This window comes from Emiliania huxleyi (assembly GCF_000372725.1).
Source record: "Emiliania huxleyi CCMP1516 unplaced genomic scaffold EMIHUscaffold_66, whole genome shotgun sequence".
Classification (NCBI taxonomy): Eukaryota; Haptophyta; order Isochrysidales; family Noelaerhabdaceae; genus Emiliania; species Emiliania huxleyi.
In genome coordinates this window covers 126,226-137,188 of record NW_005197053.1, presented here as the reverse complement: position 1 = coordinate 137,188, position 10,963 = coordinate 126,226, and the positions used below count along the sequence as shown (strand labels likewise).

Sequence of the window (10,963 nt, the reverse complement as noted above, 5' to 3'; positions counted from 1 at the left end):
GAGAATGGGATCGCACGAAACATAGAAGGCGCGCCAATGCGACTCCTCGACGGGACGGAAATTCCACAGATACGGGCACCACGCAGCATCAAGAGGGCGACTTCGACAGCGAGAGGACAGACGAGCAAGGGAGAAGACGACGTACAGACGGCGAGACAAACGGCGGTGGAAGCGGCGGCGGTCGAGATCTACAAATACCTGGGCACCCCGATAACCGCCCAGTGGCAGAAGGGGATGGAACCGGCGAGACAAAAAACGAGAAGGGAAGCGACGCGGCTAATGAAAATGGTGGGCGCGCTCACGCAATTAAATGCGGACGAGATGCAACGAGCGATGAACGCCGCGATGGAAGGGGTGGTCGGAGCGGCTGCAAGAGGGACCGTCATGACGATGGAGGACTGCGACGCCATCGAAGTTGCGAGGCGAGACGCGATAGAGCGACAGGGAGCAGGAACAGCATACCCGAAGGCACACCTATACGCGGCGGAGGAAGATGGTGGTGAAGGGAGCATGCACACGTATCAGGTATGAGCAACAATAAGCGACTGTACCACGGAGCACAGAGCGCAGCAGACAGGACGGCGGCGACGGCGGACATGGCAGAGACGAGTGTGAAACAAAGGGCGGCGGGCATGGAGGGCGGTAGCGACGGGGATGGAGACGGTGACGGTGGCGAGGGAGAGGAAGGGGGTCCATTAACACCAGACAGCGAGAGGGGCAGGGAGGAAAGGGGGAGAGAGGAAGCCAACGCGACGTGCGCAGAGGATGAGGATATAAACTGGGACGACGCAGCGGAGGGGATAGGCGAGGGAATCGAGGGACCGGAGGGCTTTCGCGACAGCGACGATGACGACGAAGAAAGGGGAGGGGACGGAGGGGCGACACGCAGGAGGAGCGAAATCGCTAACGGCCCGAGCAGAGAGGGCGACGGCGGGGCACGAGGGAACAACGGAGACGCTACCGATGACGCGAACCGAGGCACGGACGCCGGCGGGGACGGGGAGGGCGACAGCGACGTCGAGGTTGACGCAACCGTATCGAGAGCGCCACCCAAAAAGGGGCGGACAGCCATGGAGGTCACCGAATGGAGGGCGAACGGCACGATGCGAAAAGGCAGGGCGAGGCGGATGGAGAAAGAAGTGCCGAGAAGGCCATGGTGGAGGGGAGGGACGGGAGGACGAAAGAAGGGCGAGGAGGACGAGCGGCCCGCACAGACCGCGAGCAGACAGCGCCTGCTGGCCATTTCGAGACATTCGCCAAGAACGCTAGCTACATGGGAGGGCTTCGTGAAGGATGGATTGAAAAACATTCGAACAAAGAAGAGGCGACGGGAGGAACCGGCGGAGGATGCAGTGACGTGACACACACACACACACACACACACACACACACACACACACACACACACACACACACACACACACACACACACACACACACACACACACACACACACACACCGCTCACCCACGCGCACTGGGCCTTGCACTTTGAATGCCGTGGGGCTCCTGTCGTCAGACGTGGAGACGCGAGGGTTGCCCCCCCTTGCCCCACCACCTCGTGTGTGTGGAGAAGTTTACCTTACCTTACCTTACCTTACTACGTACGGCTCTATAGTGTCCCACTCTGCAAAAGAGACTGGGGCGGTACGCATAGACCTCTCACCTGCGCTTCCGACACCGCTCTAGTCACACGCTCGCTTCGCGGCACGCCGGCGCTACGTATGCGCGCAGCGCGGCCGCGGGCGGGTCTCGCCCGCCTCAGGTCATACGGAGCTGCATCCATAGCATCACCGGTTCGCGGCAGTAGGGGCACTGCTCCATCTTGGCGGAGCAGGCGCCGCACGCGGAGAGATGGCCGCACGGCGCGGCGATGTGCGTCTTTGGGTTGGTGAAGCACACGATGCACGTGGTATCACCGCCGAGGGTCGACTCGGGGGCCGCTGGCCGCCCCGTGTCGAAGGCGGCGTTTGCCAGCGAGACGGCGACGGCGGGCTGCTGCGCGCTCTGCGGCTCTCCGTCGGCTGGTGCACTCGGCTCGCCGCCGCCGCCGGCTCCGGGTGACGCGCCATCGTCGCTCGCGTACGTTGAGCCGCGGCGTAAAGCCTGCCGCGCCAGTCCCGGCGTCGTCTGCGTGTCCGCGCTATGCAGGCCGTCCTGCGCTCCCTCGTGCGCGGAAGGTCCCTGCTGGCGACGGCCCGTCCCTCCCGCCGCAAGGTTATGCATAAGGTGCGAGACGCACGCCTTGCACCAGCTCCAGCCCCTCGAGCCCCTTGAGGCCAGCCCCTTGAGTGGCGCCAGCACCCTCGTCCACACACTGTCGAGCGCCGCCTCGACGCCGAACGCATCCCCGCTGAAATACTCCGCCAGCCGTGCCGCCAGCGCGCCGTCGGCAACGCGGTCGGCACACCAACGCTGCACCGCGCGGCTCCAGGCGTGGTTGGAGACTTGGTTGGAGAGGGCCTCCGCGAGCGTCGAATTGTCGAGACCAGCGATGTAGGACGTGAGGCTGGCGGTAGCCTGCGCGAGGGTGAGGTTGATGGCCACGTCGACGATCCCGTCAGCGGTCCACCCAGAGGGCGCGAGGAGGACGCGAGGCGCCAGGGAAAGAGGTAGGCCGACCCGACCCCCGGTCACGACGAGGAAGTTGACGGTGATGGCTATGGCGAACCACTCCCACTCCATCACACTTCCTGCCACTCGAGCGGCCACTGTGGCGCCAGAAGCCTCCTCCGCCTCCGCGCCCTGTACGCCCTGCGTGCCGCCGGACTCTGCTGCCTGCGCGACCCGGGACTGCTCCTGCTGGCGGCGCTGCTTCTCCTCCTCCAGCTGGCTCGCGGTCCAGCCTCTCCTCCTCCGCTGCCGCGCCGCGATCCCGCCGACGTCGCCGGCACCGGGCCCCTGCGCTGCCCGAAGCCTCTGCCGCTGCTCCGACGCGCTCTCGGGCGCGACCTGCACGCAAGAGACGCGCGTGAACGGCGCCTCCTTCGCAGCTCCCGGCACCCTCTCGGGCGCCATCCCACCCTCAACGACGACTCGGCGAAGCGCCAAGTGCCGTTTGGAAACTGCACGCAGAACTCACCGGCGTGCCCGGCCGCCCGCGACAGGACCTGCTCATGCGCGGCGGGCGTGACGTGGCGCCGTCCGGTGCCTGCCCGCCGTCTTCCCGGCGCGGCAGCACGCCTTGCCAATCTGGCCCGCGGGGATATCTACTGCAACTCCTTTCTTTGTTGCTGCTACTGCTGCTACTGCTGCTACTGCTGCTACCGCTGCTACCGCTGCTACTGCTGCTACTGCTGCTACTCCTGCTACTCCTGCTACTCCTGCTACTCCTGCTACTCCTGCTACCGCTGCTACCGCTGCTACTGCTGCTACTGCTGCTACTGCTGCTACTGCTGCTTCTGCTGCTACTCCTACGACTGGCACACCTTGCCAATCTGGCCCACAGGGATATCGGGATCGTGGCTTATCCACACGACGCGGCTTCCGACGGCCACGCGGCGCGTGTTCGCGCGGTGCTCGACCTCCTCCTGGAGAACGGCGCCGGCGGCCCACCGCCAAACCGCCTGAACGATCCTCACGCCCGCTGCGCAACATGCAGACGCGACCAGCCTACGGCGGCAAGAGGCGGGGAGAGGGTCCGGCCCAGATCTCGCGTCCCTCGCCGGCGGCGGCGCGGCGATTGGTGGCCTTCCGCCGACCACAGCCGACCGAAGCGCGGCGATGCAGAGTCGCAGTGCTCCGTCGACCTCCTCGGGCATGAGAAGCACAACCAGCGGCAGAGCCGTCAGGACGCGCGCCGGGGTCAGGGCGAGGGCGAGCCACTGTGACGGGCTCCGAAACACCGCGAGTCCGAGTTCCAGAACGGGGTAAGCAGCCAAGACCGGGGTCCAGAGCGCGTACCCTCCATGCGTGGCCGCGAGATGGCCCAGCGACTCTCCGATCGCGATCTCCCCCGAGGAGATGCGGAGCCGCCTGTCTAGCCAGCGGACGAGCACGACGGACGGACGGATCGACAGCGCAAGGAGGCTCCTCGGCAGCTCGAAGATGGCGACCGCGAGCCAGTCGACGACGTTGGAGGCGTCCAACAGCCACCCGAGTAGCCGCTGTACTGCTCCGTTGACGTAGTCCTCCGCCGGTGGTAACAACATGTGAGCACGTCGCATGCGGCCACGGACCGCGAGGTAACTGGCGAGCTGCAGCCAATCCAGCCGTATGAAAAGCTGCCAACCGAACACCGTCGATGGGCTGGTGAGTCTTAGCAACGTCATCATCCCCCGGACCTAATGAACCAATCAGTTGCGAGTGAACTCCATTCGCTCGTGGTGGGTCCAAGCTCCCAAGGCGCCGCGCGCACCCACCCAAGGAAAACAGGGAGGACGAGGCCGGCAAAGAGCAGCGCGTGTGCGACCCACGTCGGCGCCACCTCCGCCCACTCGGGGAACATCTGGCAGAGCTGCCTTCGCAGCGCGATGAGGGAGAGCCAGCCGGTCAAGAAAGAAATCCCCAGCGCGATCTCGGACAGGTAGAAGTCACACACGATGTAGGAGTGCACCAGCGAGCCAGACTGGTAGTAGAGGGTCGGATGCCCCGCCCACGCCTCGCTGTCTTGCTTGGTGTGGTTGACCGCAACCAGGAGGCGGCGGTCCGCGGCGATGGCCTGCTCACAGCGGGGAGGTGTGAATAGCCACACCCTCGCTGCGCGGCGGCTCACAGTGGGCGTTGCGGCACCGGAAAGGTGAGTTCGTAGGTGAGGGCCAAAGTCCCTCCCATTTCCACCGCCCGCCTCGCCGCCGCGTCGCTGCCGACCGCCGAGAAGCCCTTCACGCTGACGGTGCGGCGGCTGCCGGCGGGCTCCACCTGGAGAAGCGAGCAGGGAGAGCGGGGTCGTGCGTGCGTGCGTGCGTGCGTGCGTGCGTGCGTGCGTGCTATGTGCGTGCCATGTGCGTGCTAGGTGCGTGGTGCGTGGGAGGGGCGGGTTGCCGCGCCTCCGCCGGGACCGTGAGGTCGTACAAGCACACGCCGCCGCGGCAGTGCGGCAAGTGCTCTGCGCACGAAGCGGCGCAGTGAAGGACCATCCAAGGCAAGTTGCTGGCGCACTCGCCCTTGCGGGCCCACGAGGCGCACTCGCCGGGGCTGACGCCCTCATGCGCGTCCTATTGTACGTGCATCGACTCACTCATGCAGACCTCTCACGAAACAACCGCGCCGCTCCCACGGCGTCCAATCTTGCCTCGGAGGGCGGCGTCAAATACGCGCGGCTATCCGCCTACACGGCGAGATCGGCAGAGGTGGGCCGAAAACTGCCCCTGAGAACGCGGCCTTCCGAGAGCCAGTCGACGACGTCGTGCCAAAACCACGCCACCACCGGTGCGAAGCGGTGTGCGACCGAAGGCGTCGCGATGAGCGTAACAGAGCCATCTGGCATAGTAGCGGTACCGCGCCCGTATTTCTTCCGCAACGCAGCTTGCTTCAACGCGGCTTGCTTCTTGCGTTCTGCGGCAGCAAGCTCCCGTGCGACCCTCTCGCCGCCACGAGATCCGCCTATTCATTGATTAGGTCAGCTAACAATGGACTCTCATTGGCAGCTGAGCTCTCCGCCGCCCTTGCCGCCGCCCTTGCCGCCGCCCTTGCCGCCGCCCTTGCCGCCGTCCTTGCCGCCGCCCTTGCCGCCGCCCTTGCCGCCGCCCTTACTCCCGGTACTCATCCTTGGAGAGTTGCCAACCCGAACGTCGTGGAGGTGAACGGAGCCCTCTCCTGTGGCGGCCCTTAGATCTACCCGAACGTCCTGGAGGTGAACGGAGCCTGTTCCTGTGGCGGTGATGAAGGGCCGCAGGGCGTCCGGCAAAGCGTCTTTCGGTCCGGCAAAGTTGGTGATCCCGCCCTTGACTTCAAACGCCGCGATCTTGGCCTTGCTGGCCTCCAGCTCCTCGCGCCCGAGTCCGAGCGGCTCCAGTGGCGGTTGCGACAGGGATGCAGGCCGCTGGACCACGCTTCTCGCATTCGTGTGCACTGTGTCGAGCTCGGCCTTGACCGCGTCGGCCTTGGAGCCGAGCGCGTCGATCTGCTTGCGCTGCTTGGCGAGCTCAGCTTCTCGGTGTCGTCGGGCGCGTATGTGCACAGGACCAGGATCGGGTGCCGCTTCTTCAGCCGGGCGCACCTGCTTGAGCCTCGGCTGTGGTAAGGGCGACGGTGAGGGCGGTGAGGGCGGCGGCGGCGGCGGCGGCGGCGGCGGCGGCGGCGGCGGCGGCGGCGGCGGCGGCGGTGGCGTGGACATTGTCGGAGACGGCGGCGGTGGCTTCGGCGGCGTTGGCGAGGGCGGTGTCGGTGGCGGTGTCGGTGGCGGTGTCGGTGGCGGCGTGGGTCTTGGCGTCGGCGGTGGCCTCGGTGGCGGCGCAAGGAACGGGGCGAAAGCAGAGAAGATCACGTCGGCGCGGCGCTCCTCGACGCGCACCAAAGCGCGCTCGTCGTCGAGATCGTCGACGGCCTACACGCCTCGGGCAATCTCCGGTGATCTCCGGCGATCTCGGCGCATCACGGCGCTCGTCGTCGACGGTGCCTCTCGCTCCTCCTCCCCGCCCCAGACCTCGCCAGCCTCATCCACGTGGACCATCCTCATCCTGTCGTGCAGCAGTGCGGCGGCAGGAGGGCGGCGGATAGTGAGGGGAGACGGGGAGTGTGTGTGTGGGTGGGTGGGTGGTGGTGGTGTGTGTGTGTGTGTGTGTGTGTGGGTGGTGGTGGTGGGGGGGGGGTTCACGTCACTGCATCCGCTGCGGTGGCCTGCGTAGTGAACACGCACGCTGAGCTCAGCCATCCTTCCGAATGGAACGCGTGTCTCCAGACGGCTCAGAATACTAAGGGGCATCTGGAGGTGTGCAGCATCTAGCTGATGGCTGGCCGAGCCCTCGAGGCCGGGCGGCGAGGCGAGCAGCGCTGCCGCCGCGCGCCGCATGTCCTCGCCAAGAGCCGCCTCATCCCCTGCCTCTTGCCCCTCCTCGACGGTTGGTGTACCTCCACCGCCGCCGTCGCCACAGCCCGTCTCAGAAGCGAGGCCGGGCCTTGCCTTGGCGCTCGCGTTGAGGAGGAGCTGCACCAGCCGCGTGTCGCCCGCCCTCGCCGCAATCTCGAGCGGGCTCGCGCCGTCGCCCGACGTGAGGTGCACCCACGCGCCGGCTTTGAGGAGTGCGCGCGCGGCGTTAAAGTGGCCGCCGTGCACCGCGCGGGCGAGCGGCGCGTAGCCGGAGCCGTCGGGCATGTCAGGAAGCGCGCCCGCTTCCAGCGACCTCGCCACCGCCGCCTCATCACCGAGCGCCGCGGCGCGGGAGAGCGCCGTCCAGCCGTCGTCAATGTAGCGGTCGGCGCCGGCGCGCGGGCACCACGACTGGCGCGCGTGGCCGGTCGAGGCCTCGTAGTGGAGCACGCGCGCTTGCGCGTGCGTCAGTGTGATGAAGGCGGAGAACATGGACGACACTCTCGAGGTTCTCGAGGTTGATATCCTTTGGCCGCGTTGGGTAGCGAGGATTGGTGTGACGCGATCCACGCAGGCGTGTTTTCTGGCGGCCGACCGTCAGTGCACCCCCTCCATTCTGGAGATGTTTCGGCGTCTGATCGAAAAAAAAGCGGTGCGGAGTTTCCGCGTGTGTGCGTGTGCGCATAGTGTGGCGGCGCGCGCCGGGGGGGGGGGGGGGGGGGTAGAAGCCACCGCAGACGCGCAGCGCCATGTCCACCCACACGCCGTGCGCCTAATCATCACTCATAATACATTGCTGTGACTCGCTGCTGCTGCGTAATAGGCCATGTCCGCCCCCCGCCGCGCGCCTTCAGCCGCTGCAGCACCGCAGCAACCTATCGTCCGAGAGAAGCTGCCTCACGTCATCCAATCACGCGCCCTCAGCCGCTGCAGCACCGCAGCCACACACCCCCTCCGCCCTCTGCGGCCGCAGCGCCTACTCCCGCAATGAGCACAGTCAATCATGACAATTAACGACCAGGGGCCCCTCTGCCGCTGCAGCGCCTGCTCGCTTCCCCACGGGCCGAGCAACTCCACCACCGACGCCTCGAGCAAGAGGAAGAGGAGCGCGGTGAGAGACCCACTTAGGTACCCGCCCCTCCACCCTCTCCCTCTCCCTCTCCGCGGGACATCAATGAATCAATCAATGAAGCGGCGCTCTCTCGCTAGCAACGCGTGTCCGTTTGGAATCAGAGCGGCGCCTCGAGCGAGGCGGTGTCGTTGACCGCAGAGAGGGCGCCCGCTGCGAGCCACACCTCGATGACGCGCACGTCGCTCTCCGCCGCCGCCACGAGATCCGCCTATTCATTTGTGAATACCATGGACTCTCATTGGCAGCTCAGCTCTCCGCCGCCGTGAAATGAGAGCTGCCGGCAGGCCGCCGAGCGCCGGCGGGTAGTACCCTGCTTGAAGAGAGAGCGCGCTTGCCCCGCCGCCCCGCTCGCCAGCCTCGCGCTCATGAACGGCGGCGGCGGCTTCGCCGGTGAGCGAGCGACGCGCTCGCGCCGCCGCGTCGCGCAGCGCCGCCACCTGCGGCATGCAGGCGATGGATGGTCAACCAGACTGCGCCGGGGAGCGACGCGCGCCGCGCAGCGCCGCCACACCGTCTCGGCATGCCCCCCCGCCTGCGCGCGAGAGAGCGCCTCGAGCAGCCGCACGTGCGCCCCCGCCTGTGGTAAGGAATGGGTCATGATAATGTAGATCGAACCTGAGCAAGGAGGGCGCGTGCTGCGCCCCCGCCTGGTAGGCAATGAGGAATGATGACAACAAAGAGGATGCGAATATGAGTGCAGCGCACGTGCGCCCCCGCCTCGACCAGCCGGTGGATGGCCTAAGGTAAGGTAAGGTAAGGTAAAATCTCTCTCACACGACATCGAAGGCTAGCTAAGGTAAGTAAGGTGAGGTAAACTTCTCCACACACACGAGGTGGTGGGGCAAGGGCCAGGCGAGTCCCTCGCGTCTCCACGTCTAACGACAGGAGCCCCACGGCATTCAAAGTGCAAGGCCCAGTGCGCGTGGGTGAGCGGCGTGCGTGCGTGCGTGCGTGCGTGCGTGCGTGCGTGCGTGCGTGCGTGCGTGCGTGCGTGCGTGCGTGCGTGGGGGGGGTCACGTCACTGCATCCGCTGCGGTGGCCTGCGTAGTGAACACGCACGCTGAGCTCAGCCATCCTTCCGAATGGAACGCGTGTCTCCAGACGGCTCAGAATACTAAGGGGCATCTGGAGGTGTGCAGCATCTAGCTGATGGCTGGCCGAGCCCTCGAGGCCGGGCGGCGAGGCGAGCAGCGCTGCCGCCGCGCGCCGCATGTCCTCGCCAAGAGCCGCCTCATCCCCTGCCTCTTGCCCCTCCTCGACGGTTGGTGTACCTCCACCGCCGCCGTCGCCACAGCCCGTCTCAGAAGCGAGGCCGGGCCTTGCCTTGGCGCTCGCGTTGAGGAGGAGCTGCACCAGCCGCGTGTCGCCCGCCCTCGCCGCAATCTCGAGCGGGCTCGCGCCGTCGCCCGACGTGAGGTGCACCCACGCGCCGGCTTTGAGGAGTGCGCGCGCGGCGTTAAAGTGGCCGCCGTGCACCGCGCGGGCGAGCGGCGCGTAGCCGGAGCCGTCGGGCATGTCAGGAAGCGCGCCCGCTTCCAGCGACCTCGCCACCGCCGCCTCATCACCGAGCGCCGCGGCGCGGGAGAGCGCCGTCCAGCCGTCGTCAATGTAGCGGTCGGCGCCGGCGCGCGGGCACCACGACTGGCGCGCGTGGCCGGTCGAGGCCTCGTAGTGGAGCACGCGCGCTTGCGCGTGCGTCAGTGTGATGAAGGCGGAGAACATGGACGACACTCTCGAGGTTCTCGAGGTTGATATCCTTTGGCCGCGTTGGGTAGCGAGGATTGGTGTGACGCGATCCACGCAGGCGTGTTTTCTGGCGGCCGACCGTCAGTGCACCCCCTCCATTCTGGAGATGTTTCGGCGTCTGATCGAAAAAAAAGCGGTGCGGAGTGTGTGTGTGTGTGCGTGTGTGTACGATTCGCTTGAACGGCGCTTCACTTGAATGGCGTTCGCTTCGGCCGGCCTGCCGCCGCCGGCGCTCAACGCTGCCGCTGCCGAGGGCGCGGCGCGCGGCCGCGACGGCGCGCAAGAGGCCGATGATGGCCAGAGACTCGGCGTGAAGCGCCGCCTCGACGGCGAGCTCGCGAGCGCGCGCGTCAACGACGACGACGCCAAAGAAGGCGACACCATTATGGTGGACGCCGCACAGATGGCCGCTGCGGCGGCCGCCGGCACCGACCGCGGCACGAAGCGCCTGCTGCACGTCGCGCTCGCGGCGCGCGACGGCTCGCACATCCCGGACATCCAGAACACGACGGCGCTCGTCACCGAGATTCGACAGCTTCTGAGGAAGACGCCAGGCTGCGAGGCGCAGCCGGCGAGCGCGATCAGCGTGCCCGTCATCGGCACGTCGCGCGCCATCTGCGTCGCCTTCAGCGGCGAGAGCGAGGCACGTGCCTTCCTCGAGCAGTACGCCGGCGGTGGCGTCCTACAGCTCCCAGCGCCAGACAACATCACCATCACCTTCGCCGCTCTCGACGCCACCGTGTGGGGCAAGCAGGCGGAGGCGCGCGAGACCCAGGCGACCATCGACTCCGACGGCCTCCTCGCCATACGCACGCGCGGCGCCATCAACACCGCGGCCCCGATCGGAGTGTGTGTGGTGAAGTTAGAAAGGAGCAGGCAACGGTGCACCAAACGCTCTCAAAATCTTTCTTCCACATACAGATACAAAGCATTTCACCCTTGCGATAACCAACCAATCGTCGCGTTGTCTGTCAATCCGCTGGCCCGTTCGGTCAAGAAACAAATCCCCTCGTCCTCGCTCGTGCGTGCCATCGCTTCGGATGCTCTTCGCGGTCTGCATGACAGCTTGGGCAGCCCTCGCCTGCCAGCCGCGCGATGGTCAAGGCATCTGCGTGA

The 10,963-nt window shown here is 66.8% G+C and overlaps 2 protein-coding genes across 2 annotated transcripts; both read right to left on the bottom strand.

Moving 5' to 3' along the window:
* Positions 1 to 1,684: 1,684 nt before the first annotated feature.
* EMIHUDRAFT_452666 (hypothetical protein) lies at positions 1,685 to 5,427 on the bottom strand (the record flags this gene model as incomplete). The annotated part of the gene is made up of 9 exons (XM_005762800.1): positions 1,685 to 1,717; positions 1,794 to 2,951; positions 3,023 to 3,109; positions 3,428 to 3,611; positions 3,711 to 4,282; positions 4,357 to 4,659; positions 4,731 to 4,859; positions 5,000 to 5,155; positions 5,317 to 5,427. 9 exons carry the CDS (start codon positions 5,425 to 5,427, stop codon positions 1,685 to 1,687), a joined length of 2,733 nt encoding a protein of 910 aa, XP_005762857.1.
* A 1,626-nt stretch (positions 5,428 to 7,053) lies between these two features.
* EMIHUDRAFT_55385 (hypothetical protein) lies at positions 7,054 to 9,691 on the bottom strand (the record flags this gene model as incomplete). Its single annotated transcript, XM_005762799.1, has 2 exons — positions 7,054 to 7,424; positions 9,394 to 9,691. Coding segments are annotated over 2 exons (669 nt in total), but the record flags the coding sequence as incomplete, so codon positions are not given.
* Between the last annotated feature and the right edge of the window lie 1,272 nt (positions 9,692 to 10,963).